The sequence below is a fragment of the Tenebrio molitor genome, chromosome 1, assembly GCF_963966145.1.
Source record: "Tenebrio molitor chromosome 1, icTenMoli1.1, whole genome shotgun sequence".
Classification (NCBI taxonomy): Eukaryota; Metazoa; Arthropoda; class Insecta; order Coleoptera; family Tenebrionidae; genus Tenebrio; species Tenebrio molitor.
This window is the reverse complement of record NC_091046.1, coordinates 47,313,679-47,340,681: the sequence shown is the minus strand read 5'-3', so window position 1 is coordinate 47,340,681 and position 27,003 is coordinate 47,313,679. Positions and strand designations below refer to the sequence as shown.

Here is a 27,003-nt window from a genome sequence, read left to right as displayed (position 1 = left end):
CAATAAAATCACTACGAATGGTCACACTGTCGCTGACAATTTATCCGTGGCGTCCTTATAAAACATAAACAGTTCTACTTATTAGCGTTAAAAAGTGTGTCGTGAGATATGAAACGCAAAGGAAGAAAAAGCAAAAGCAATGAAAATTCTGCAAACGGTCTTGGGGACCGACAAGATCAAAATGGAGATGCTTCCGAACGCGACGATGAAGATTCCGGGGAACCGGAAGATAAACGCCGAAAATCTAATAAGCGTAAAAGTGCAGCGAAAAAAGTCGAAGAGGAGGCGGAAGAACCGCAATACGAGGTAAGTGGTGTGAAAAAAAAAATGTTGGCGCCTTTTTCTCTTGTGAATTTCTGCAAGAACTGGCCACCATGTTGTTTTGGTAACATCAAAGGCTTACCAACCATGTTTGCTTGTTGATTCATTTGTGGTCGACCCGTTGTCAGGTGGAGCAAGTGTTGGACGAGAAGTTCATAAAAGGGGTGCGTCATTTTTTGATAAGATGGAAAGGTTACGAACCGGAATCGGACACTTGGGAGCCGGAATCTACTCTCAATTGTTCCGAATTGATCGCCGAATTCAAGGCAAAACAGAAGAAAAAAGGAAAAGCGAAATTAGCCAAAAAGAGATCAAAGGAATCGTCGAATTCAGATGACCAGGGATGGGATGAAAATGAAAATTTTGAGGTGAAGTATTCAGTTTTGACTCTTTTTTTTTTTTTCTTATTAGCCAACTTCGAACAGGTTGAACGCATCTTGGACGTTTACTTCAAAAGAAACGGTCAGCGTGAATTTTTAGTGTCATGGAAAGGTTTCCCAAATTCTCAGAACAGCTGGGAACCTGAAGAAAACATGGATTGCAAAGATTTAATCAAGAAATTCATGAGCAAGGTGGAGAAAGCTAAAGAATCTGATCAGAGAGAATTGCGCATCAAAAGAACGCACACTGATAGATTGACTTTGCTCTCAGATGGGCATCTTGGCCGCCGCTTGAGCAAACGAAATCTAGGGAAGCAAAGGTAGACCAAAAAAAGATTAACTCAAAACAGATTTTTATTTATTTTTTATTGTAGGGTACATTACCATGATGCAGAATAAAGTAGTACAATATTAAGAATAAAAATATGAATGTGTTTATTTAAAACATACCTTTTGATTTCATAATTATACACTGCTGATATTTTGTTTTTTTTTATATTAACACTGACTAATGCAGAGAAACGTCTTATTTATACATTTACGAATGTGCAACCATTTTCTTGCGTTCAATATAAATTTACATAATATGTTTAGTAAGAAGGATAAATTGTGTTAATTTTTTAGATTATATTTATGTACTTCGTGTTTGTGTAAAATAAATTTTTACAAACTCACCATTTTTATTTCACGGAAGAACGAGACTTTCAAACCTCCCGCATTGTGTGACGTCACGAAGTCAACAAAGAGTACCAACGTATCAAAAATATCATCGGTGCACGAAAACATGACTATTTTACAGTAAAGGTCAATATTGCAGTTTACAGTGGTTACACGATACAATACAATTATTCATTTAAATGTAGTTTTCCATTTTTGTGATTTTATTGAGTTTCGGTGTTTGCAGTTTACCACTTTGCAAGTTTAAATGCAGATGTCAAAGTTCAGCCATGTTGGCGATCCTGGTCGTGGTGGGTGCAAATCGTGTAAATCATGTAAATTTCGTCGAATTCCTCCCCCGAACGATGCAAATCTAAGTCCCTTAATATGTGCGAGTTGCCGTGGTACGCATTGGCCGAAATCTACTTGAAGAATCGCGATAAATCGAAAGAAGTCTACTGTTTGTGCAGCAGGGTTTTTCTAAGGTAGGTTATTATTCTGTCATCTGTCAATTTGAACTTTTGGTCGCCATTCATATTTAAATGTCCCACACGAAAACGGTTTTTTCGAATCAAATTTATCACAACATTGGTACATTAACGATGTCGCCGTAACCGCAGTCTCGGTGATAATGACAAGTAGTGAAAACGGGGCGAAAGCTCCTGTCATTCACGATTTCTGCATCATCAAGCCGATAAGTCGCGGAGCTTTCGGTAAGGTGTTCTTGGGGTGCAAAAAGACTAATATGGATGTGATGTACGCCATAAAAGTGATGAAAAAGACTGAGATGGTGAATAAAAATATGGTGTCGCAAGTGGTGAACGAGCGGAACGCGTTGGCTCTCACCAAGAGCCCCTTCTGTGTGCAATTGTATTACACTCTCCAAACGGCCTCCTCTGTTTACCTCGTCATGGACTACATGGTCGGGGGCGACTTAAAATCTCTTCTAAGCGTGTACGGTTTCTTCGACGAAAGCATGGCAACATTTTACGTGGCCGAAGTGTGTCTAGCTCTGCAATATTTGCACAGCCACAGCATAATCCATCGCGACATAAAACCCGACAACATGCTCCTCTCGAAAGACGGCCACGTAAAACTGACAGATTTCGGCCTCTCCTGCGTCCTGATCCATCGCGACTTGGAAATCTCCGACTTCGAAAACGCCACCCCCAACTTGTTGCCGCGAACTCCGGGACAGCTCCTCAGTCTGACCTCGCATCTCAGCTTCGGTTCCGGGAATTCGCGGTACACCTGTGCGGACGGTAGCAGCAAGCACGACGACTCGGGGGCCAACCTGGAGAAGCGCTTCGACGCCAGCTGCTCCGCCCTCTCGGGAGTCACCTATTTGTCGGCGGAGGGAGCGTCGTTGCAGGTGACCGAAACCAGTTCGTATCACACTTGCGCCAGCACCCAGGACGAGGATTCGAATTGCGCGACGTCCCCCGTGAGCAGGCGAGGGTGTTACAAGTTGCGAGGGGGCGACAGAAAGCGGAAGCAGCGCTCTCCGACGCCGGAAGTCGCGCGAAAATCCTACATAAAAACCGGTCTGACCGGCGAGATGGAGATACTGAGGGTCGAGTCGACGAGTCCCCCGAAAGGGGTCACGTTCTCCACGCCGGTTTCCAATCAGAAACCCAACAAGGCCAAATTGAAAACCACGAGATTCGAACTGCCAAAGAGTTTGGACAACAAGACGGAAGAGAACAATATTGTGAGTCCGATAACTCCGAAAACTCCCAGGACCCCGTACAGGACTCCCAAATCGGTGAGGAGGGGACAGTGGAGTTCCGATCAGAGAATTCTCGGCACTCCGGATTATCTCGCGCCGGAGTTGTTGCTCAGGAAGGGGCACAATTGCGCGGTGGACTGGTGGGCTTTGGGCGTCTGTTTCTACGAGTTCGTCACGGGGATTCCCCCTTTCAATGATGAAACCCCCCAACAAGTCTTCAAGAATATTCTGGAGCACAACATCGAATGGCCGACCGACGATGAAGCTCTCTCCAAACAGACAGTCGACGCTATCGAGAGTTTGTTGACGCCGGATCCGGAGAAGAGACCCAAGGCTCCGGAAGTCATGAAACTGGACGTCTTCCAAAACACGGACTGGGAAAATTTGTTAGAGGCGACGCCACCTTTCGTCCCGGATCCCTACGATCTCACCGACACTGGATACTTTCAAGCCAGAAACGAATTGCTCAATTTTAACATATCCAATTTCGAGTTGTAGAGTTTCTAAGTCTGATCCATACAGATAATTTGTTAACATAATAATGTTTATATGTATTTAAGAATAAAGTTTTATTTTTGAAGAAGTATATTTTTTCTACGTTGCGTCGGTATGAAAGCCATTACGAAACCCGTTTTGGGTGCTGTAATAGAAATTGGCGTTCTGAAACACACTAATGCGATTTATCACAAGGTTAGTAGAAAATGCCATTTTGCAAGTGCAAGCACGGTTTCTGGGGCAGAGGCTTTAGCCGAGGCGCCACAAATGCGAGCACTTGCAAAACATTTTCTAGCCGTGTAATACACAAAAGTTTTTCGGCCGACAACTTACTTAAAGCAAATAGTTATTTATACAACTAGTTATGAAAGTCATACTTTTTTCACGAGTTTGCAGATAAGCAAATAAGTGAAAAAAAGAGACTTTCATAACGTGTTGTACACACAAGTTGAGAAATTTGGTTCAAAAGGATTTATGTATAAAAAATTACAAAAAAAAAATTGGTATGCTTTGACGATCATCTCCAAGGAAATGGAAAAAAATTGTGCAAAAAAGTACCACTTTCACTACGATTTTTCGTGTAAAAAAGTGCCACTTTCATTACGATATGCAAAAATATAATTTTTGTTTAAATATTACCGGATAAAGGATCCAAGAAGCGACTGACACCATAAAAGTCCATCAATTCCTCAAATATTCAAAACCGTCGTCGTCCTCTGTTATTGCTAACCTGTCGCTTGATAACCCCCGCAGCCTCTACTGCTATAGACAATGTACAGCTTGCGATAAAGGGTACAAATTTGCCCAACATATTTCACACTTAAAAATTGTACAAAAATTCATGACATTGACATTTAGTGCAGCCAACCTAAAATCTTTCATTAAAAATTCCTGTTTCGATTTTCTTGTCAAGGCAAGGAAGTGCCATTTTCATGACGATCTAGAAGACGAATGGAAAATCAGTATTTTCTAGACGGAAGCCGAAAAATAACACTTTCAAGGTTAACATTCCTGATCTTGCCATGACGAAAATGAAATGTCAAAATAAACGCCTACACAAAACGAATTTTAATTTAAGTTATTTCTGTGGAATATTCAATTGTTGTAAACATTAATCGTTACATTAAACGTGTCTTGGGCACTTGGACTAATCCTAATATCGCATTTCTGGCGCAGTTCATACAAAATTGCCTTCGCTGTTAATAATAATTGAAATTTGAATCTTCCAAACAATATGACATTTGTTGCCAACCACAACAAAAATTCCCCAAATTGAAAATTTTTAATTTTCACTTAAAAATGGATCAAAAGGTGCAAAGTATAAAAAATATGTATGATGTCTGGCTTATAGGTAAAGCCCGGATGTTTAGACACTAAATCTCATTAAAATAGGCATTAAAAATTCGAAAATAGGCATTTAAAAAATTTAATAAGCATTATTGTTTGAGTGATGTCATTTACTTATCAGTTATCATATAAACTGAACAATACAGAGCGCCCAGAAATGTGGTAGCAAGTTTTTCAATTGGTCCCGCAAGATCACACCACAGACCAATAACGAATTAAGACTGTTAAAGTCCATATAAAACCTAGGAGACGTGGACGATGCTAGCGCAACCCTAGTGTAGGGCCGAACTAAATGACCGTATTTAGTCGATGATGAATCGACTATTTACGTTGACAGCGGGAAATTTGATTTATTCAAAAAATCAAATTTGTTCGTTTCAAAAATCTTTATTAATCATTGTCAAAAATTGGCTAATCAATTTCGTTATGATAAAAATGATAAAATAATCCAAAACGACTTTCGTACTTGTTCCGAGCCTCTTCTACCTGCGATGTCGAAGCCTGACTAACTTGTTTGAATTGTTTTTGACCAAAAAGTTCGTATTCGGTAAGTAATACTTTCGAAAAAAAAGTTATTACAAAAAATGTTATTTTCAGAATTGAAAAAAGGTGGATAAAGGTTTTAGATACTTCTGGAATACTTTCTTCAAAATTACAAAATTCACTCACTTGGCAAGACCACTTTTCAGAAAATTATTCTACAAGTTCTCAAAAAACTAGATTTTATAGGTGTCCCGTGCCATTCCCATCAGTTTTTCGTTCCAAATTCACAGTGTCACAAAATAACAGTTTTTTTAGACAATTCGAAGATTTTAATGACTATGTAAATTACAGAAGTTCTGATTCCTGATCCTGAAGTTATCCCAGAACGTGCACATTCATCAAAATCCTCAGGCAAAGTGTTATAGGTTTTTCAACGTACCAAAATTTGTGAACTCAATCTCAGAGAAAAGATAATCTATTACATGGATCGTTATAAGCGAAAAACAATTTCAAAATTCAAACCTTTATAAGAAAACTCTAAAAATAATGAAATAAAATGTTTGGGTAATTGTTTGTCTTTGTTTTTTTTTTAATAAATAAAACCATAATATGAAAATAGGTAAATAAAAACAAAAAATATGTCCGTATGCAACTAATTATACATTCGATTGCAATAATTGAGGAATATGCAACTTACTATACATCTAGTTCGGCCCTACGTTAGCGCGTCGCTAGTATCGCGCGTCGCTGAAATTTGAATAGATCTAGACAGTCTTACTATGTTTAATTGTCTGTGGATCACACTTTTTTACAGAGACCTTTTTTATGCATGGCAACGCCGCTATTTAAATTGAGATAAATAAATGTCAAGAATTGTCAAACGTAAAACATTCAAATTTAAATTTTATTGAAAATGTTCAAATTGACCACCATTATACTCAATGCATAACTGAACCCTGCGAGCAACATCTCGACAAATTTTAGTGCACAAATCGGGGGTAAAAATTGTTCGGAAAACCTTCTCAACATATTCTTTTGAAAAAATTAAAAAATTAAATGTTGCAAGATTGAACAAATTTGGCTAAGGTACTATATCTTTAGAAGGTAGCGCCATTCCGCTCCACAATTTTTTGCCTGGAAATTAAAAGAGAGGACATTATTGGTAAATCCCGTAAGTGTGACAAAGATAGAAGTATACACAATTTTAAAGGATGTTTGTATCCAGTCAGACAGATTCTATCTTTGTCACACTCACAGGATTTATCGATAATGCCATCTCTTTTAATTTCCAGTCAAAAAATTGTGGAGCGGAATGGCGCTACCTTCTAAAGATATAGTACCTTAAATTTGGCTTTTCGAAAGTGCCATCTTGTGACACTTTGTGTAAAAGTTGCTACCACATTCCTGGGCGCACTGTATAGTGAAGAAACATTATTAACAGCTAATAATAAGATGTTTTCTTAAATTCTCTATCGTTAAGTTAAAGATTGTCTCCAATCGGACAATAAATCTTTTAGTTGAGAAAATGATCTCTCTACATCTATGTACTAATGTTCCAAGAGCAAATTTGAAACATCGTAATTTACGTTTTTACACTTGCATTGTGGTTGGTAAGGTTTGTCGAGAGAATTTTTTCTAAGCGTTGATTCATTCGGTAAATTTGCTTTCAAAAAATCATCACAAGGACCGATTTTGTAATTTCCATAGCGGAATTCCAGCACGCACAAACGCTTCAGATAAGTCAAACGAAAACTGGATTGGATTGGATTTTGACACAAACCTTTCAATTACGGAATTTTCGACTGCTTTTTTATGGAAGACTCCTTCAGTGTGTTGAATAACAAACTACTTTTTCTAGAAATTCATTGATTTCTCCCAAATCTCACAAAATATCACTTGAAAAAATCACATAAACAATCGTAAGAAATTCAAAATAAAAATGAATGAATATCACAGAAAGAAAGTAGGTGTTTGGATTTATTTTCAGGTAAAATGAGATAAAAGCAGAAAGTGGGGATTTAATGAGTTACATTGTGGATTATGAGAAAACCAGAATCAGCTAGTGGGATTTTCTGTGAACTGTAGGTAAAGTGGGTCCGTTGCTGCTGTTTATTCCATGAAAAACAAAATTTATCACAAAATAGTCAGTTATAACCAAAAAAGGCATTTCTTTTCAGAAACAAAGATGACAGTCTCAAACGCACCGTGTTCTCTGCCGAATTCAGCGCTTCCGAAGAAGAACTCTTGATAGACGACGAAGCTTCGAGCGAGTGCAGTTCCTTGCCCCACATCCAGAAGAACAGAGTCAAGCAAGACGTGAGTTGTCGGTTCACCTCTCGTTTTCTGCAGCTGTCTCGTTCGTTTATTTTGCAGCAGTTCGAACCGGAGACGGTCAGTTGCTACTGCAGCGCTTCTCACACCGACAACTTGTCCACCGACGAGCACGACAGCCTTCGTGATTCGCACGAACCTCGCACCCACCGTGGTCTGCAATCGAGCGACAGCGGCGCCGACCTGACCGAGTGCATCAAGCACGACATCGACATCGACTGGCAGAAGTACTGGTCGATCAACGGCGAAAAGTTGATCTGGGAATCGTGGATCGGCAAGTACAGCGCTTACATCAACCCGGACTATCTTCAATTTGCGGAGGATCAAGTGAGCACCGATAAGGAGAGATTCCCTCCGGAAAAGCGAGAGCTTCTCGCTCTGGAGATTGAGAGTCGAGCGAGCGAGAACAAAGAGAACGACAGGAAGGGCGAGCACGACGTGAAGAACAGGGTTTTGGTCAGGAATTTGTCCGGAAGCGACGATAAACTGAACGCGGAGGTTTCCGAAGGGTGGAACCCGCTCTCTCCCGTCAGCATCGATTGCGAAACGGAAGTGGAGCAGCTCTTGAGCTCGAGATGCGGCTCTCACGTTAGCTCATTGAGAACGGTAGATTCGATGACCAACGTCACACGCATGACAATTTCTTCCCTAGATTTGAGCCAGAGTTCGCACAGTTCCGACAGCTTCTCGTCGGTCAGTTCCGTGCAAAGTTCGTTGAGTTCCACCAGTTCCGAAGAGAACGAGGAAGATTATCAACATCAGTGGAACGTTCTTTGGAAGAGACATTACGAACACGAGTTCTTGAGGCAGTACGAACTGTTCGTCGCGTCCTGGAAAGAGCACAATATATCCGGTACGTAGACACTCATCCACCTCTTAAAAGAGCTGTTTATTAAATTTTAGACGTTGCTGTAGGCGAAAAGGTCGACAGCAGCGTCTCCACCACAGCCAATGCGTACCTAAACAGTCCCTCGCACGTGAGCAAGCAAAACAAGAAAAACATCCACAAGGTGTTTCAAGGAAAAGTCGAAAAAGACGACGTCAAGTGCCCTATTCAAGTTAACAGTAGCGTAGCTAAATCTTTAGGTCATTTGTTGAGCAATTTGAAGCTTTCCAGCGAGGAAAACAGCAGGATGGAAGAACCCCGCGAGGTAGAGAGCGAATGTGACAGCGCCGGGGACGAGGAGACGACGAAGATGGTGTCGATGGGGTTGCCGATATCGTTCGGCAAAAGAGCGAAGAGGAGCCGAGTGGAGGAAGGCGACAGTACAGACAGGTGTGTACCGCCAGATCGGTGGGAAAATAAGACTGAAGAAATGGCGTTTCAGCGTAAACATGGCGGGCGATTTCGAATCCTGCCGCAAAAGAATCAAAGCAGCTTTCAACTTGATGGGAATCGAATTCTCCGACGGGGAAAGTCCAGTAGCGGGATACGTACATTACAAGATGAAGCACATCCGATTGCAGAATCGCCACCTCAAGTTGCGATCGGACTACGTCCAGAGGCCCCAACACGTGCATTTCGACGACGACGGTAACGTCATCGACGACGCGACCCCGGCGGAAGAAGTAAAGCGAAGCTCGAAACAGTCTCGGGTGGTGCTTGATCGATTTGATTTTCAGGTGAAGTTCCAAAGCGTGCTGCCGGACAGCTCCGACGACAAGCAGAGCTCGGCCGACGAAGAAATCAGCAACGAATTGGTGACGACGCCGCCGAAATTCGAAGAACAAACCGACGACAACGCCATACCGAAAAGAAAGAAACGCAAGAAGAAAATCGTGATGCCCCCGGAGATCAAAGAGAACGTGCATCTGAGGAAGTACTGGCACAGGAGGTTCAACCTCTTCAGCAGGTTCGACGAAGGGATCAAGCTGGATGAAGGTAACAGATACATTTTTGCAGACATGTCACCTCCGAGAAGAGAATTTTCGATGTTGTCAACGTTCTTTTTTTTGCAGAGAGTTGGTACTCCGTCACGCCGGAGCAGATCGCCAAGCACATAGCGCAGCGGTGCAAGTGCGACGTCATCGTGGATGGTTTTTGCGGCGCCGGGGGCAATTCGATTCAGTTCGCTTTCACGTGCAAACGAGGTGCGTTCGTTGTTTTTACGCCAGGCTGGATTAATTTTTTTCCGCAGTTATAGCAATAGACATCGATCCGAAAAAAATCGCACTGGCACGAAACAATGCCGAAATTTACGGAGTCGCGGATCGGATAGAGTTCATCGTGGGTGATTTTTTCCAGTTGGCTCCGGGGCTCAAGGCCGACGTGGTGTTCTTCAGTCCCCCGTGGGGTGGACCCTCTTATCTGAAAGAAGTTGTTTACGATTTAGAGTCGATGTTACTGCCCGTTCCGATTTCGACGCTTCTCGAAGTCGGGAGGGCGATCACCAGCAATATAGCCGTGTTCTTACCAAAAAATAGCAACGCCTTTTTAGTGAGTGTGGCGGATTTGTTGTTCCAAATAATCGTACGTTTGTTCGCAGTTAATCGACGAAACGAAGCCAGGAGGGGGAGTGGAAATCGAACAGAATTTCATGAAGAAGAATCTAGTTTCAATTACTGCCTATTACAGTGATCTCATTAAGAAAATTTAAGTGCGGAAATCTAGATTAGGTTGAATTTTATTGATATTTTGTTTTTTTTAAACGAATCCTAATTTTATGTAATATTGTTTTTGTATGTTTCAATCGTTTATTTAATTAAAAGACAATTCCAGGAGATTCGTTTGAATGTGGCGCCCTCCCAGTTTTTGACAGATGGTATCTAGGGATTTTACATTTGATACCGTCAGCTGACAGCCGCGACAAAAAAAACACCATCAATCATCTTCACGATGCTAAGCTAAAACTGAAATTTGTTTGGATTGCACAAATTCCCGACAAGATGCAGGATTTAATGGTGAGTCCGTAATCCTAAGCTATTAACCAACACAAAGTAACAGTTAGACAGGGTTGATCGGTTTACAATTTCCCACTTAGTCATTTGTTTGTAAACTGTTGCATAAATATTTACGAGTTGTAGTTCTGTCCATCTTATTATTTTTCGTCAGATTTGTAGGACGGGTGGTCTCAGAAGCAGCCTCCGTAAATTGCACGCTAAAGTAACAATCGCAAGTAGAACAAAATCGTTAAGGATGCACCTCATTTTATCATTACTGATGTTCTTGGCAGAACTTAATGACTTCTTTTAACTTTCCCCATAATCGTTAATTACCGAGTAACACTCTGAACTTGTTCAATATGACGACAGCCGCGTCGTTGTCTTTTCACAAATATGTGGACGGCAACGGTGCGATAAACTTGTTAAGACGACCGTGCACAGTGAAGAAATTACGGCAAATGAGAAAGGACAAAAATAGCACATTTTTGTATTTATTTAGACCAAAACTTTTCAAGAACTCGTTTGTAAATAATAAATTGTATGGGATTTTTTCAAAAGAGAACGTAACTTAATGCTGAACCTTGTGGAACACCAGAAATAACCAAATCACACTGATATTTCATCACTGTGCATTGTCAGTTTTTTTCAAGAAGTTCTTAACTCCGCCTCTTCAGAAGCAGAGACCAGTGCGATTCTACCAACCTAGTTCGCCGCTCTACTCATCTGGAGCAGTTATTTTGGTTCTATTTTGCACCTTCCATTCTTTTAGTTTTGTTGACTGAACAGGTGGAGTTGGGAGTCTTGACCGGCGTAAGTCCTTTGCAGTAGTCGAGTCGGTTCAGTTGATCCTTCTTGCAGGTGAGGTGATGGTGAGGTGTGTTGATCACGGCGATGGAGCCTCCCAAATCTCTTCTCTAGATCACTCTACTAATAACATTTCTTTGGTGGTTGGGGGATAAACTGTATGCACAAGGTGCAGGGTTGCATGTTAACAGTCACATTCTAGTCACAAAGCCATTAAACACAAAATGACTCACGCCAAAGAGAAAGTGCGAAAGCACGCATGCGGTGTTTGCGAGAAGCGATTCTTCACTAATCACGATCTCAGGAAGCACTTGAGGATACACACGGACGAGAGACCGTACGTGTGCAAGGAATGCAACCGGGGGTTCCGGCAGGCGGGCTCCCTCAAGAACCACGTGGCTTCCAGACACTCGCCCGGCCTCCAGAGCAACAAAATCCACAAGATCTTCGTCTGCAACTACTGCCACAAGGTGTTTCCGGTGAAGCAGCGTCTGCGCTTGCACATCCGCATCCACACGGGGGACAAGCCCTACCACTGCCGGATGTGCCCCAAGACCTTCGCCAGAGGGGGGCAGCTGGAGCAGCACATGCGGACGCACACCGGATTGAAGCCCTACATCTGCACCATCTGCAACTCGGCTTTCACCTGCTCGGCCAACCTGAAGCTGCACATTAACAGGCACCTGGAGATACGGGACTTCATCTGCGACGTCTGCGGGAAGAAGTTCTACCGACGCGACGCCCTCAAGAAGCACCTGACTTGCTTCCACGGCAACTTGAAGGCCTTCCATTGCAACATCTGCAACAAGCAGCTGAAGGGCCACCTCCCGCAGCACATGCGCATCCACAAGCAGGACAAGCCGCACGGGTGCGGCCACTGCGGGGCGCGCTTCGCGCAGAGGTCGCAGCTGACGGTCCACCAGAGGATCCACTCGGGAGAGAAGCCGTACAGGTGCCAGGTGTGCTGGAAGGCCTTCGCGCATTCCACGGCCCTCAAGCTGCACATCCGACGCCACACCGGCGAAAAACCGTTCGTCTGCGTGTTGTGCGACAACGTGTCCTTCTCGCAGCTGCCCCACCTCAAGAAGCACATGCTGTGCATACACAAGAGCTCCAAACCGTACGTCTGCAGCCACTGCCGGAGCTTCCACCAGACCAAAAATGATCTCGATAGTCACTACGCAAACTGCAAGGACTACTTCGACAACATAGAAATGAAGGCGAAGCTCGAACCCACCGAGGTCGAGCCGCCGATGTCACTCGAGAGAATGAGATTCTTGCTGGCCGTCCTGCTGAAGAAGATCTCTTCGCAGGACAGACTGGACGAGCTGGGCTTCAACAAGCGACTCATCGACGACATCCTCGTCGAGTCGATAGAGAGCTCGGGGAGGGAACCGTGCAAAGATCTGAACTTGTCCGTCGCGGAGAAGCTCAAGAAGAACGTCGAGATACTGTTGGAGTGGACGGTTCCCAGGCAGTACATGGAAAAGTTTAAGACCGAACAAAGATCCACCGAAGAACTCTTAGAAGAATTGACTTCGTAATCAAACGCGTTAGTACAACTAGATCTATTAGAATAGGTTAGAGTAGCTTCTTAAAGATGACTGTTGCTATTCTAAGTCTTGTACTCGAAAAAATTTCTTTCATGATTGTAGCGCTTTGTCGATGGGAAATTGTACCTGGCCAGGTGTCGATGGCTTTCCGCACTGTTCTTGCCCAAGGTGTAACCGAGTACAAATCAAAACTAGCTTTAAACGAAAGCACTCTATGATTGTCACAATACCAAAGGGATTAAGCCAAAAGGTTGGTTTACTTGTGCAGAGAACGCAGACTAGCGTACAATTAGCTTTATTATTTTTTTTTACATTATGATAGTCTACCAAAGAGTTTTTTTTTTGTTGAAATAATTTTAGTTGAGATGATTTTATTTTGTTTTTTACAGGCGGATCTACCGACTGAACTATTTTTTTTGTTTATAGATATAGTGCAATAATTTTCGTGGCAATTATAGATTTGTCTTCAATTTTTTGGCATCACAACTATTTATGAAATATTCAAACTAATATTTTGTGGTGTAATGATGTTTATAAAAAAAATTTAATTGACGTGGTGGTTCTTTTAATTTGTTTTAAGTTTCAATGTTCCTCCGGTTGTTAAGCATTCGCCAGCTGAGTGCCATATTTTCGACTTAAAAAAATTATCGTACCACCATTCGTCTAAATGTAAAGCATAAGCATAATATTTTTTAAACGTATAATTTGATGTAATGATTATTGTTATGGGTCTTTTTCATCCCTCTTCCACTCTTAAAATAAAAGCTTAAAAACCGTTGATCTTGTGGCTTTATGACCGGTTATGTTGTTCATAAAAAAGAAAAACGGAACTACATCAAGCGAATTACAATAATATCTAGTCCTACACGGTAACGGTACCGACAGTACTTATTTTAAGCTTAAGATTAATTACTCAGTCAATTCCGAACAGCCTTAAATATGTCGCTAACGAACTACGGTAATTGAGAAACCGCTAAATTTGGCACACATGAATTGAATCTTTGGTGGCGCTTACGGTAGAAAAAAAATGGACGAGTGGCGACTCCCCACTAAATACGGATGGTTTATGAAACATTGTCGACGAGTCGCCACTGTGTTGTCATTAGTAACTTGTACTGAAAAGTTTTCTCTCGATCACAATCGTTGACGTTGCTGCATCACATTTATTTCCATGTAATAACTAAGGGTTTTTGTAATTCGACGTTCAAATTTTCCACTAGTAAATACTGAAAAAAAAAAACAAAAATAAACAGTGTTTTTTAAAAATTGGCGTTGAAGAGTCGATTATGAATGAACCACTCTTCTTAAAAACACTGATTTTTCAAATTGTAGATTAAAAACACAAACAACGCAAAAAGTGAGGTTACATTTAAACAAGTGATGAACCACTCGTCTTAAAAAAAGGCTGATTTTTCAAACCGCATAATTAAAAACACGCAAAAAGTGAGGTTAGATTTAAATACCTGATGTATCATAACCGGCCTGTTCATTGCATTAAAAATGCATTATGAGAATGTTTCCGAGAACCAGTCAATTTCCGCCGATGTGGCCGCCACAAAACGGTCGCTTCATGCTTAAAATGTCCAACAAAGAACAACAACACTAAACACAAAAGCAACGAACGAAAAGGAAAAGATTCACGAATTTAATTTCAAAGCAGCAAAAAACAAGAGTTTTTTTGACTTCAAATTCAAAATGTCATTTGAACAAGAAAAATTCTCGGTGACAAAAACTTAACATGAATAATATCCCCAAAAAGCGCTCATACACTAGCGCTCTGCGGGGATCACTCAAACTACACTTTTGAACAGGCCGATTCTAATACAGCAAGTCGTGAGCTGATTAGAGTTGGTGCGTTCACAATCGGCTGGCTCTTCGACGCCATATTTAAAAAAACAGCGTGTACAACTCGATTCTTTACCTTGTGGATGGTGTCGTATCTGAAAGCTTGCGCCACATTATTGACCAACACTTCGGCAACTGGGTCACCGATGCCGAGAATGGTGACCGCCCCCAAATTGGGAGGGTTCTCGTTGCTCCAAAACACGTTCTCGCTCCTCAACACTCCTTTCTCCATCCAAAAATCGACCAAACTGTACTGTTTCTCTTCGTAAGAATCTGCAAATCAAATTTTAGGGAATTTTTTTCATCCGGAGTTGGTACAACAGACTCAAGGAATCTCCGTCGTCCCAGTACAACTCCCCGTAGGCGTCGCCTTGTTGGTCAGCCGCCGCCAAAATCTCGATCTTGTTGAGTCTCGATTTGGTGGTGGTTTGTTCCGGGGCCTGTTGCGGGAGAATGTACCCTCCTCTGACCAACAAGGGGATGGTGTCCAACGGAGCGGACAAATTCACGTTTTCACCCTGACCTACAAGTGGAGATTTCGTGTAGAAATCGTACCACACTCCTTTCGGTAAATACGTCGCCACTTCGACCGCGTTTTCTTCCAGCACCGGGACGATCATCAACGCGGGACCCCACAAGAATTGAGCGTCCAAGTCGTAAGTCTGAGGGTCGTCGGGAAATTCGAAGAATAGAGGTCTCGAGACGGTCTCTCCCTTGATGTGAGCCCCCCAAAACAACGTGTATAGATAGGGCAGGAGGCGATATCGCACGCTTAGAGCTTTCCTCGCGGAGGTTGTCACTTCGGGGCCCATAGCAACTGGATCTTGGTCAATTCCGTCGTCGGTGTTGTGATTGCGGGAGAAAGGATAGAACGCCCCCAGCTGGGTCCACCTGTTACACAGGCTTTTGGTTGTGTTGCCGTTAAAACCGCAAATGTCGGCGCCCATCAGAGGAATTCCGAAGAGACTGAAACTCAACAGCTCTACTCAACGATAGTAGAGCACCCCTTGCTAGAATCTTACGTGGGACAGAATATCTCATGTCCAGCCAATCAGACACGACATCTCCGCTCCAATGACCCGCGTAGTGTCCGTGTCCCGCAAAAGTAGACCTCGAGATCACCACCGGCCTCTTGCCCCGTATCTCGGACATCGCGCTGAAAACTCCATTGAAACCGGAGAACTTCCCCACGATTCGATACTCACAAACTCGTCACGATCGCTTCTGTGAACCCGTAGAGGTTGTGAATGTCGTAGTGAAGACCCGCGTAGTGCTTCGCAGACATGCACATCGTCTTGTAGTTGATGACTCCGCCGTCGACGTTTGGTAAATACGGCGGACTCTCAAGACTCGACTTGGGGCAACCGTTGAAGGAACCCGACAGGAAATTCGAAGGTTCGTTCATATCGATCCAGACCCCGTCGAAGGGGAACAGATCGTGGAGCGACTTCAGCATCAACGTCCAATAATCCACGGTGGTGGGATGGGTGAAATCTGGCCACACCGTTGTGCCGCTGTTCCAAACCTAGATTTAACAGATTGAGATCTGGTCGATACCGTACTGTTTTGTTACTTTTCCGATGAAAATTTGACCGGTCGAGTTCTTCACAAAGATGTCCATCTTGACCCCCTCGTCGTACGGGGGATACGTGCCGGGTGGTTCGCTGCCGCTCACCCCGGCGTCGATCAAGGGGATGTAGTGCATGCCTCGCGTGTGCAACTCTTTCACGAAAGCGGGCAAGTCTTTGTAGTTGACGGAATCGAAAGAGAAGTCGTTGCTGTTCTTCATGTAGTCCAAATCGTTCCATTGTGTGTCCTTCAAGTGTCAAACGATTTATGGTTGCGTGCGTGTTTTATTACCTGACTCACGAGTGGAATCCCGGCGTCGATGTTTCGTTGCATCACCAGTTTGGTTCGGTTCAATGTTTTGTAACCGAACCGGCACAAGTGGAAACCCAACGCCCAATATGGCGGCATGAACGGTCTACCGATCAGCTCGGTGTACTGGTTTACGACGTCACCAGGAGTGGGTCCTAGGAAGAAGTAAAAGTCTAAAACGCCGCCGATCGGGCGAAACGTGATCGCGGGGGTGGGTTGAAGAATAATGTCTGGAAAAAAATCAAAAATGACATGTCCAGATTTCTGATTTACCGGCAGTACCCATTGCGTTCGCGTTTTGAAGGTAAAATCCGTGACTCATCGACGAATTTTCCATCGCCAAGTAAAAGGGATGACTTCCGTACAGGTTTCTCTGCGAAAAAATTGTCTTTCTTTTTTGGGTTTATAACAAAGCTATTACAGCACTCAAAAAAGTGCGTAGATGATTTGAGTGCTGTAATAATAATAGTACAATTTATATTTCCCAGGTTGGTAACTTTCAATGCCAAACGCCAAATCACGCTAACTTCCACGACCTACTGTATTATAACCGGCCTGTTCAAAACTGTAGTTTGAGTGATCCCCGCAGAGCGCTAATAAACGGTGTTTTTTTGGGGATATTATTCATCTTAAGTTTTTGTTACCGAGAATTTTTCTTGTTCAAATGACATTTTGAATTTGAAGTGAAAAAATGCCTTGTTTTTTGCTGCTTTGAAATTAAATTCGTGAACTTTTTCCTTATTGTTCAATGTTTTTGTGTTTAGTGTTTTGGTTGTTCTGTTATATTGCGTATTGATTATTATTTAAGCATAAAACGCCCGTTTTGCCGACACTTGGTAGGTAGATCGTCGTCACTCACCTCAAACGATGGTATCGAATCGTGATTAAATAAAGTAAAGCTCGACCATTGCGTCGATAGTAGAAGTCTAGTACGGTGCTCCCCCAATCCATAAATATACGACGTGGGTAGTTTTCCAGTCAATTGCAAAAACTGATTGGAAAATATCAAATTGGGCAAGTTCAAAGCGTCAAAACTAAAATGAAAACTGTTAGATCTTTTTTCTTTCAACTTGTACAACTAACATGACGACGTTGTCGGATTTCCTGATCACTCTGAAGCCAGGCTTGGTGGAGTCGATGTAAAACAAATAAGTCAGATTTGTGGCGGCTTTATCCACGATAGGAACCTCAGGGTAGGCTGGTTCGAACCGATTTTTCAAAGGGTCCGTTATCTGTATTTTATTTTTTTTTAAACGGCTTACTCGATTATCTGGGAATTATTTTTTACCTTGATGCGCAACCTCGTCTCAGTCTCGTATCTCGCACTCAACTTGATAATCTCAACATCTCCAGGATACGCAGTGGCGTAATTCCGTTTCAAGAACGCCTCCAATCCGTACGCCGTCTCGGTCACGTTCAAATAGTTGTAAGTGGCGTAATTAGGTGGATAGAAACAATAAGGAACAGCTAGAGGAACTCCGATTTTCGGTTTCCTCTTGGCCGGAATCCAGCAGCAACCCCTGGCCTCGCAGCCTTGTTGATTCGCGCCGTTCTCGGGAAAACAGTCCAATCGGTCGTTTTCCTCCGTCAATTTACACTTGCCGTAATCCGGTTTAGGGGGCGGGGGCAAGACTCTCGGGGGCACTTTAATTTGGTTGGGTTTGTGCGAATAGTGGCCCTAAAACCGCGCTCGACATGCTCAATGAAACGGTTGCGTGATACATACTTTTTCCTGCAAGGTCGGGTGCTCGTAACGTTCTTGTATGTAAATAACTCCAAAACAGTGCAACAGATATATCAACGGAAGGATCAAAAACACAGCCAGTAGCATGATCACCAGCAAGATTGCCAGCAGACTAGGACGGGTGCAATGTGATGTTTCGTAACTTTGATCGGAAAAGCGAACGTACTCCTCGCCCTCGAGAAAATATCGACAATTAGGGATCACACAAAACGGGATAGTACTTACGGTTCTTTGTTTCTTGGGCGGAGACGCTTTGAGGTCTCCGTTCAGCGACGATTCTTTCGTGGTTGGACATTTCTGCTGGGGTGCTTCGTTGCAAAAAGCCTCAAAGGATACAGATTCGGTCCGGGACAGGTGGCGGCGATTGCGTCTCGCCCTAAACGCTTGCAGTAAGTACCGAATTCTTGTCATTTTCGATTGGAACTGTGGATGTATTTCAGTTGCTCATTTTCCTCTCTCGTATCAAAGTTAACACAATCACATCCTGCGATAAAAATGGATGGAAGTTGAGGTAAACAACCCCCGCCAACCGATTACGACGCGTTTTGGTTTACTTCAACTGTTATTTTTGGAATTTAACGTTGATAACATGCTGACAATTGTTATCAAATAACCTTATTTTTGGACTTGTCAGTGTTGCCAATCCAAGAAAAACGAATCGAATTACTTGACGCGTAAATAACAAAACGTAAATATAAATCTTTTATTTTACAAACACAATATTTGACTTATCACCTATACTTAATAAAAACAAATCACTCTTCTTTTGAATCGCAAGCGGCGACGACCCCTGCAACGGTACTACAGTTAGACCCCAACCAACTAATTATCCCATTTCCTTACTCTTAACGATCTCATTGAGCGATTTCACAGCCGGCGAATTGGGCAACTCGCTAATAAAATCCTTCCCTTCGTCGCAATACCTCGCGATCAAGGGATCCAACGGTAAACTCCCCAAAAACGGTACGTTCAGCTCTTCGCACATCAACTTAGCCCCACCTGTCGTCGCCGGAAAAATCTCAGACAACCTCTGCAAAAATACAAATTGTACGCTCGTCCTCTTATCGCAATCAACAAACCTTGCAACACGGACACACAAATATTGACATGTTCTCGACGACCCCCAATATCCGAATATTGACTTTTCTGCAGAAATCGATCTCTTTCCTCACGTCCAACAGCGCGACTTCTTGAGGTGTGGTCACGATCACCGCCCCGGTGAGCCCCGCTTGGGACAGATACGTCGACGCTGATAAGTGCTCGTCTGACGTGCCCGGAGGTGTGTCCATCAGAAGGTAATCCAAATTACCCCAGTCCACCTCGCTCAAGAACTGTCTGATCATGCCGTTCTTTTTGGGGCCCCGCCAGATGACAGCGTCGTCCGGAGACGACAACAGGAAGCCGATCGACATGACCGACAAATTGTCGTCGACAAACTGTCACAAATATCGATTGAAATGGATTTTTAACAGGATTGGGAGAAACCTACAACTGGCGACCATCCTGAGCCCGATTGGTGGACCTGCTCGTTTAAGACGCCCAAGACTCGAGGTTGGGAAGGGCCGCAGATGTCGATGTCCAAAACGGCAACCTGAAAGTTAGCGCTTTGGAATAATCGTGGCTGGCAATGAGAAACCGTGAAAACATTGAAAATGGGTTTTTTTTTTTTTTTGGGTATTTCTCAACCATGTGATAGTCGGAGATAGTACCGGTTATCTCAGACTTCAATAACAACGATAAAAAGACAAACATTGTGTGTTTATGGTTTTGGCGACGTAAACATCTCAAGGCTGGTCAAAGATCGCAAACGAAACTTAAGGAAATCCTCATAACAAAGCAAAGTCCAGCGCAATTCAAATACAAATCAATATGCGTCGATATCGTACACAATGGCAAACTATAAATAAAGCAATTATTTATGAAAACTTTATGTAACCTTTGTAGTTAGGTCGTCACAATGGGCATTTAAAATTCAATCTGATTAATATTAAACATGCATTCAAGAGATTTACGTAGAGTGCAAAAAAATTTGTAGTTTTCAAAATTAAAAAAAATTGCTTTTTTAGAGTGGAGGTTGTTGTAAAACTATGGTTAAATGATAAAATTGTAGTTTTACTGAAAGAGACGGCGTAAACAACGCGAAGCGCAGACATTCCCCAACCCAACCCAGTCTGCATAAATAGGGCACAGAGCAAAGTACCGCCTGGCACAATACATTCAACTTTGCCCTGCATCAAAGATAAAATCCGTTAGTCACGTCTTACCAATACAAAAATAAGCACAAACGCGGCCAAACAATAAAGACGTATCTCTAACAAGAACAACATGAATTGAACAATAACCCAAAATCTGGGATTTCGCAACGAAAACATGATATTCGGTCGACCCGAAGGACGAAGAAGTCGCTATAATAGAGTAAGTGGAAGAAACCGCAAAAAACAAATTGCACAATGAGCACACTGTCTTTGTTGTAATTTTTTATCACATGCGTAATCAAGCTCGAATTCTTACGTTACGATCTTTATCGGTGGCGGCGAGGCTCCTGCTCAGCATAGCCGTCACGGTGCTTTTGCCTACGCCCCCTTTTCCCGACAGCACCAAAATCTTGTTCCGGACTTGTTCCAGTCTCTCTTTAACGAGCTGGATCCCCGGATCGGGACCTTTGGCCACGTCGGAGGCGCAAATCTGTTGGTTGGGGCACCCGGCGCATGCCGATGCCTTCCCGGCGTTAGCGCTCTCGGTTCCTGGACAATCTGATTTCGACAAAAAAATGTACCGATTAAGTTGACAAACCGAGCCAAAACTCACGTTCCGGAATGTTGGGTTTCTCCACAGTACTTGCCATCGCGATCTACCACCTTCAATTGATAACTAAATTAATCACACACATGCCGTGTTATAAATTGATATGTCAACAAGTTGACGTTTACTTTTATTGCGGCGAATCCATGTTTGCCAATGTGATAAAATAAAAGAACCCTCAACAAATTCAAATGTTTTTGATTTGTCGCTCAAACGATTTGAATCTGTCAAAATTTTGAAAATATTTAATTTTTTTAGTTTAATGTAGTCGAACGGCAATATGACCACCAAAAACGAGACGGTCTTTTATTCTGTAAGCCTCGATCACCGTTTCGGAACAATATTGATATGAATTTGTAGCAACTCCAACCATGGAGCACCGTGGCTGCGGATCCGTGCATGGAGCAAGTCGCAGGGCCCCCTATCCCGGTGCGCATCGGACAGTACTATCAGACGCCTCGACCCCACCCGTGGAGGCCCACCCTCGGTTACGAAAACGTCGAAGTCACACCTTTGTAAGAGGCTGACTGTTGTTTTTCTCCAATCTAAGCGAAAATTTCAGACCTAGTCAACCTGTCACCAACGCACTGATCGATCCTTGCTACACTCCTTACGGCATGGCCACCGAACCTTTGAAATTTCCAAATTTAGTGACGGGTTTCGAGCGAAATCCGGCTCACGCTGCCAGAGCCGCTCTGTATACCAGATACACCCCCATAGAGTGGACCCAGAACAATTTGCACAACTATGGAGAGGCGGACACCAACCGGAACTACTCGGAGAGGCTCAGGGGGGAATTTATTAGAGTGATGAGGTACTTAGCGATCAGTAGAATTGTTTGAATCGATTGAGGCTCATTAAATCGTAGGGAGACCGACGAGAAGACAGCACAAGGACAGAGAGAAGTTGGCAGAAGACTCGGAGAGAGGATCACCGATTTGACTTTTTGGCGGAACGAGGCACGAACAGAACTCGAACGTTTGTTGACCGAGAGTGATTTGTTGCAAGAGGCGAGACGGTCTCTCGAAAAAGCTATCGCAGACATAGAGGGTCCTCTTCACATCGCCCAAGAATGCCTCTACCAAAGAGAAAACCGTCAAGGGATCGACCTGGTCCACGATAACGCTGAGCAATCCCTGCTGCAAGAAGTCGAGATTTATCGGAACTCACAAGAGAAACTCAAGTGTCTCTACGAAAGAATCAAGGATCAACTCAGGAACAACAGAGCTGCTCAACACGAGTTGGAGACGGACGTGCGCAGCAAAGAGGGCGCTTTAGGCATCGACAACATGTGCCACCAGCTCAACAATTTTTCCAAAGGCATCAATTACTACGGCGGAATAGAAAAATACGATCCTTCGTACATCAGAAAGGGGATTGTTCTTGTAGGGTTATTATTTTGTGTCGTTTCAGGGTGTCGACGGTACAAACTTGGGCCGAAAACAGCAACAGGATCGTCCAAAGGTCCCAATCTGAGAGAGGCAAGTCGGCCCAGTTGCGCTCAGACATTGAGAATTTGATAAATACGGTTGCGACGCAAATCTGGGACGCTTGGAGCAACACGAATAACGCTCTGGCGAGAAGAGCTGCAGAAACGCTCGAGGCTAAGAGTAAATTACAGATGCACCTCCACAAGATTCAGCAGGAAATCTTTGACATCGAGAAGAATATAGAGCTGTTGAAGAAAGCCATCATGGATAAGAGTAATCCGATGAAGGTTGCGCACACCAGACTGGAGGCGAGAATTCACAGGAAAAATGTGGAATTATGTAGAGATATTGCACAAGAAAGGTCAGGTTTTTTTAAGAGTTTTGTGCGTTTTTCCTATTGGTGAATGTATTTTCAGGCTTGTAAAAGAAGTCGTCGATATGCAAGACAGTATTGAATATCTGCACAGAAAACTTCAAGAAGCAGAAGCTCAGCATCAACAGTTACTCAAGACTAGGTCCAGTCTTGAGTCTGATTTGCACAGCAAAGTTAATTCATTGTTCATCGACAGGGAAAAATGTATGGGAATGAGAAGATCGTTCCCCATCACTGCCACAATCAAATACTAAAAGTGTCCATTTAAATAAATCATTCACTAACAAAATTGATTTATTTACAACAACTTGTTTCACTTGATAAACGACGGCACTGGCAGCTTGAGGCCTTCCTTTGCCTCAAAAAATGTGTAAGATAGAGTGATTTCATCTACATATTCCATGAAAGGGTCATCAACAAACTCTGGATCAATGTAGAAAAACACGGGCATGTCCACCTACCAAAATGAACAAAATTATTAATTATTGATTTGCGTAAATGTTACAGACCTCTTCGTGGGGATTCAGTTGTTGTTCCTCAAAACAAAAACACTGAATCTTATTAAAATACTGTCCTGCTTCGAACGGTACGACGTTGTAGGTGCTGATACCGATAACGGGTTTGTCAGTTGGGTTTTTAGCGGTATAAAAAGCTAAAGCTGTCTCTCCTGGATGCACTGCGATCTCACTTTGTTGAGGGTGAAAATTCCATCTCATGCTAGCCGCGGTGTCCGCGTTGAATTTAATTTTAATCTGTCGATGCTCGACGGCCGACATCGTTTCTACTTTATTCGCGTCATGTCCTGCTTGTGTGGTGCCCCCGTAACTGTAGGCTTGGCAAAAAAGGCGATATAAAGGCACAGCCGCGTAACTGAGACCCGCCGTTACTACCCCTGCGGCGGTTACGTAATATAGTGTCGATTTCACGCGTCTTTTTTGGGCGTCTGCCGTATTTTTTAAATTTTGTTCGAGCTTTGGACTATTATGGAAAGAACAACTTTTAACCCTCAAACAAGGCGAGGGTGGTAACCTACAATTTCTACCTAATAAAATATCCATAAACCTACTTATTTTACTAGGAATCATATTTATTTTTGAAATAATAACACTGGAATAAAACTTGAACAGAACATAACCTCACACCTGTGCCGTCTGCTGCACAACTCTTTCCACACTTAGAACTGCATTTCTTTAAAACATAAAACACATCTCATTATAAAAAATATAAATATATTTACTGTAATAAATAAGTACACTTTCAATTGAGTGTACCTTTAAAATTTAAATGTAAAATTTTTATAACCTCAATTTGAGGACTCGTATGGTCACAAATTTTGCCAGTCTGTTTACCTCTAAAAGCGGACGTACTTGCAATTTTTATTGAAAAATACAGATTTTTGGTGTTTATTAACTGTAACTAACTGCGATAAAACGAATATGTATAGGTATTATACCTATAAGGAACGAAAACTCGACTGACAAGCGCGGGTGATTTTAAATGATTGTGACTTTTTTTCTTAGGTTGGGAACATTTTTCATAAATTATTTTGGCAAACTTCATACCTTAATGCGAGTGCCAAAAAGACCCAATTTACACACCAACGAATTGAATACAACGTTTTTTTGTTCGACGAGCCCCTTAAAAGCTCCAAATAGCTTAAAATCTTTAAAATTAGCTTCAGGTTTCGTTTTGACAAGTTGTGACATTTAGCAAAATCCGTTAACACCATATGTTAACACAGGAGAAAATTCTCAAATTCTGACAGTGTCGAACAAAAAAAACACTTAAAATTCGCCTTTCTGTCCTGTTTTTTGTTGGGCCGCTTCAGCACAAAAACGAATACGGTTTCGTCCAAACACTCCAAACAAATTCGGACAAGGTCCTCATGAGTGAAGCGAATTTACAGTCCTGTTTTCAAAGGTACCTACAGCGTGTTATTGAAATGCGTTAGGAAAATTTAAACGGTGATAGAACTCATCAAAACAAATTACTTTTCTATTTATCACAGTTATTCCACTTGTTCCAAGCCCGCCTCCCGTCTGCGTGAAGTGGAAGTGCTGATGCTGAAGCTAGGGATTTTTGGGTGATCGGGTGCTAACTCTGGTGAAACAGTGCTAAACGTGGGAAAATTGAAATAAATAACAAAATACCGGGTGATTATAAATGAATGTGACTTTTTTCATAGGTTGGTGATATTATTGTTGGTTATTCTGCTTTTTAATGTGATAGTTATTATTATTATTATTATTATTTGGTATGTTGGTTAACAGGTTGTACACCCAAACAAAAACCAACAGTAAACATAGGCGTCCTTGCCTATTTGACACAATTTATTAATACATAAAATGTCAAAACGACGTACGTACGCCAATGTGTTGATTAAGGTATTAAGTTTGCCAAAATACTCAAAATAGTTTATGAAAAATGTTCCCAACTTAAGCAAAAAGTCACAATCATTTATAATCACCCAGTATTTGTACCATGGCACACATAATACAGGGCCTTTCACAACTCGCGCCCTAGAGAAAAAGAGGAAACAAGAGATCGCATTTGGATGTGTAATTTTGAAGAAAAAAAAATCTAGCTTAAAAGATATTCGAGAAAAGACAACTTAAAGTTAACCAAGCATCAACCACTACCCCACGAGTCCGAGGGCTGCGGCTCGTCCAAGACAAAACTTGAAAGCGCGACCGACCTGTTCATACCTGCCAAAAATTAGCGGTGGGTTTTGCGCATCAGAGCGTCACTATTTACAAAACAGAGCAAAAAAATTAAATCATTTGACCTTGAAGGAAAATCCAACGCGAATAGACTTTACATAGAATTTTTTTATCGATGAACAATAGGGATTTACATGGGGTAAACTTTATTTCGTGTTAATGATTATACTGTTATAGGTTGATAATACCCATGCAGTGCTAATCGTGCAGAATCAGGGATCATGATCAGGGGATTAGTATGTCGTTGTCGTATGGTGTTTTTACTGTTTTTGTAGTTTAATTGTTGGCACTCTTGGCAGTTCTAAACACATTAAAAAAGGAAATACATTACGGTAGATTCGAGAAAACAACCCCCATAGTAGTAAGTAAAAGGGTTTATTCGTATTATTGCCAGTACATTATAGCATGATTTCGTAGAAATGAGTTTGAGGTTATGTCGTCATCCACTGTTGACCGGGATCTGTCAGAGATTATTTTCTGCAAAATTTCCACAACACAGGATCGTCTTAACGGACGACGAGAGCACTTTCGTAGCTTGGCATCCAAAGCAAGATTACCCCTATGAATTTACGCAACCCTTACCTGAACAAAAAGTAGAAGACACGTCCGTTTTAAAAACACAACTCACTCCTGAACTTAGATCGATTTTCAACAAAAAAACACCAGAACAAGCTAGACAAGAGTTGATGAACATAACCCACACGACGAAACACCGCTGGTTCCCAAGAGCACGCGACAAGAGAGCCAAAAAGACGCCAATGGATCGTGAATATTTGTAGTTGTCTCATGTAGAATTTATTTAATTAAATTACATATGGTACAAAATCGTAATAAATTAGTTCGTTAGTGCTACAAGTGCGTTGACAACATTTCCGTGGTATTCTCGTAAAGTTCTCTCGGCCATCGTTCTGGAAATTTCCATCTCGCGGACGATGAGGTCGACGTCTTCTTTCTTAATTGACACTTTTAAAAGTTCTTTCTCGCGGGCTTGTTTTTCGAGAGCTTCTTTGTTGCGTCTGTCTCCGATCGCCGAAATAGCACCGGCCACGTTCTGCGTCGAGATTTCTTTTTCTTCCGCATAGTCTGTGACTTTTTCTAAGTCTGCTGCACCGCTGTCGTACTTTGCGGTCTTCTTCTGAGATTTCTCCGGTAACTCTTCGCTGCTCCCGTTCACCGTTTCCTCATCTGCCATTATTTACAACGTCTAAACAGAGAATAAACGCTAAAC

The 27,003-nt window shown here is 42.4% G+C and overlaps 10 protein-coding genes and 1 long non-coding RNA gene across 17 annotated transcripts; 7 read left to right on the top strand and 4 right to left on the bottom strand.

The window, feature by feature from the left end:
- The first annotated feature begins 5 nt into the window (after nt 1-5).
- Nucleotides 6-1,843, top strand: LOC138140427 (chromobox protein homolog 1-like). The gene is made up of 4 exons (XM_069061484.1): nt 6-306; nt 450-689; nt 747-1,021; nt 1,076-1,843. Exons 1-4 carry the CDS (start codon nt 109-111, stop codon nt 1,098-1,100), a joined length of 738 nt encoding a protein of 245 aa, XP_068917585.1. The 5' UTR covers nt 6-108; the 3' UTR covers nt 1,101-1,843.
- On the top strand, nt 1,709-10,466 carry Tgs1 (Trimethylguanosine synthase 1). Of its 3 annotated transcripts, none has more exons than XM_069061345.1 (9): nt 1,709-1,843; nt 7,590-7,728; nt 7,789-8,596; nt 8,647-9,019; nt 9,072-9,312; nt 9,367-9,625; nt 9,703-9,834; nt 9,882-10,180; nt 10,230-10,466. In XM_069061345.1, exons 1-9 carry the CDS (start codon nt 1,746-1,748, stop codon nt 10,338-10,340), a joined length of 2,460 nt encoding a protein of 819 aa, XP_068917446.1. In that variant the 5' UTR covers nt 1,709-1,745; the 3' UTR covers nt 10,341-10,466. The 3 variants fall into 3 exon arrangements, with proteins under 3 accessions (XP_068917446.1, XP_068917455.1, XP_068917437.1); XM_069061354.1 differs by having other exon boundaries at nt 7,786-8,596; nt 8,659-9,019; XM_069061336.1 differs by having other exon boundaries at nt 7,786-8,596.
- On the top strand, nt 1,851-3,791 carry gwl (serine/threonine-protein kinase greatwall). The gene has a single exon (XM_069061399.1). It carries the CDS (start codon nt 1,990-1,992, stop codon nt 3,583-3,585), a length of 1,596 nt encoding a protein of 531 aa, XP_068917500.1. The 5' UTR covers nt 1,851-1,989; the 3' UTR covers nt 3,586-3,791.
- LOC138140462 (uncharacterized) lies at nt 5,105-5,982 on the top strand. The gene is made up of 2 exons (XR_011162502.1): nt 5,105-5,476; nt 5,527-5,982. It is a non-coding gene; the product is annotated as an uncharacterized lncRNA (long non-coding RNA).
- A 34-nt stretch (nt 10,467-10,500) lies between the features above and the next one.
- On the top strand, nt 10,501-13,761 carry LOC138140403 (zinc finger protein 28). Its single transcript, XM_069061445.1, has 2 exons — nt 10,501-10,644; nt 11,485-13,761. The coding sequence occupies exon 2, from the start codon at nt 11,655-11,657 to the stop codon at nt 12,972-12,974; it is 1,320 nt and encodes a 439-aa protein (XP_068917546.1). The 5' UTR covers nt 10,501-10,644; nt 11,485-11,654; the 3' UTR covers nt 12,975-13,761.
- On the bottom strand, nt 13,263-19,040 carry LOC138140346 (lysosomal alpha-glucosidase-like). Its single transcript, XM_069061322.1, has 13 exons — nt 18,676-19,040; nt 18,433-18,624; nt 17,995-18,384; nt 17,790-17,938; nt 17,566-17,740; nt 16,989-17,079; nt 16,698-16,936; nt 16,402-16,644; nt 16,034-16,353; nt 15,851-15,984; nt 15,154-15,810; nt 14,905-15,101; nt 13,263-14,209 (listed from the first exon to the last, which is right to left on the bottom strand). The coding sequence occupies exons 1-13, from the start codon at nt 18,859-18,861 to the stop codon at nt 14,147-14,149; spliced, it is 3,036 nt and encodes a 1,011-aa protein (XP_068917423.1). The 5' UTR covers nt 18,862-19,040; the 3' UTR covers nt 13,263-14,146.
- On the top strand, nt 18,698-23,344 carry LOC138140394 (tektin-3-like). 3 transcript variants are annotated; one of them, XM_069061432.1, is made up of 6 exons: nt 18,698-18,839; nt 21,613-21,767; nt 21,815-22,066; nt 22,121-22,612; nt 22,666-23,043; nt 23,099-23,344. In XM_069061432.1, exons 2-6 carry the CDS (start codon nt 21,652-21,654, stop codon nt 23,307-23,309), a joined length of 1,449 nt encoding a protein of 482 aa, XP_068917533.1. In that variant the 5' UTR covers nt 18,698-18,839; nt 21,613-21,651; the 3' UTR covers nt 23,310-23,344. The 3 variants fall into 3 exon arrangements, with proteins under 3 accessions (XP_068917533.1, XP_068917512.1, XP_068917522.1); XM_069061411.1 differs by lacking the exon at nt 18,698-18,839 and adding an exon at nt 20,041-20,865; XM_069061421.1 differs by lacking the exon at nt 18,698-18,839 and adding an exon at nt 21,426-21,565.
- Nucleotides 19,140-21,402, bottom strand: Nubp1 (NUBP iron-sulfur cluster assembly factor 1). Its single transcript, XM_069061457.1, has 6 exons — nt 21,259-21,402; nt 20,962-21,203; nt 19,940-20,041; nt 19,530-19,886; nt 19,294-19,480; nt 19,140-19,240 (listed from the first exon to the last, which is right to left on the bottom strand). Exons 1-6 carry the CDS (start codon nt 21,293-21,295, stop codon nt 19,206-19,208), a joined length of 960 nt encoding a protein of 319 aa, XP_068917558.1. The 5' UTR covers nt 21,296-21,402; the 3' UTR covers nt 19,140-19,205.
- Nucleotides 22,130-24,528, bottom strand: Cox11 (Cytochrome c oxidase copper chaperone COX11). Of its 3 annotated transcripts, none has more exons than XM_069061521.1 (3): nt 23,565-24,528; nt 23,358-23,512; nt 22,130-23,305 (listed from the first exon to the last, which is right to left on the bottom strand). In XM_069061521.1, the coding sequence occupies exons 1-2, from the start codon at nt 24,138-24,140 to the stop codon at nt 23,369-23,371; spliced, it is 720 nt and encodes a 239-aa protein (XP_068917622.1). In that variant the 5' UTR covers nt 24,141-24,528; the 3' UTR covers nt 22,130-23,305; nt 23,358-23,368. The 3 variants fall into 3 exon arrangements, with proteins under 3 accessions (XP_068917622.1, XP_068917629.1, XP_068917613.1); XM_069061528.1 differs by having other exon boundaries at nt 23,361-23,512; XM_069061512.1 differs by lacking the exon at nt 22,130-23,305 and having other exon boundaries at nt 23,332-23,512.
- A 1,388-nt stretch (nt 24,529-25,916) lies between these two features.
- mRpL42 (mitochondrial ribosomal protein L42) lies at nt 25,917-26,630 on the top strand. The gene is made up of 2 exons (XM_069061295.1): nt 25,917-26,136; nt 26,193-26,630. Exon 2 carries the CDS (start codon nt 26,195-26,197, stop codon nt 26,552-26,554), a length of 360 nt encoding a protein of 119 aa, XP_068917396.1. The 5' UTR covers nt 25,917-26,136; nt 26,193-26,194; the 3' UTR covers nt 26,555-26,630.
- On the bottom strand, nt 26,537-26,967 carry LOC138140339 (huntingtin-interacting protein K). The gene has a single exon (XM_069061308.1). It carries the CDS (start codon nt 26,965-26,967, stop codon nt 26,611-26,613), a length of 357 nt encoding a protein of 118 aa, XP_068917409.1. The 3' UTR covers nt 26,537-26,610.
- Between the last annotated feature and the right edge of the window lie 36 nt (nt 26,968-27,003).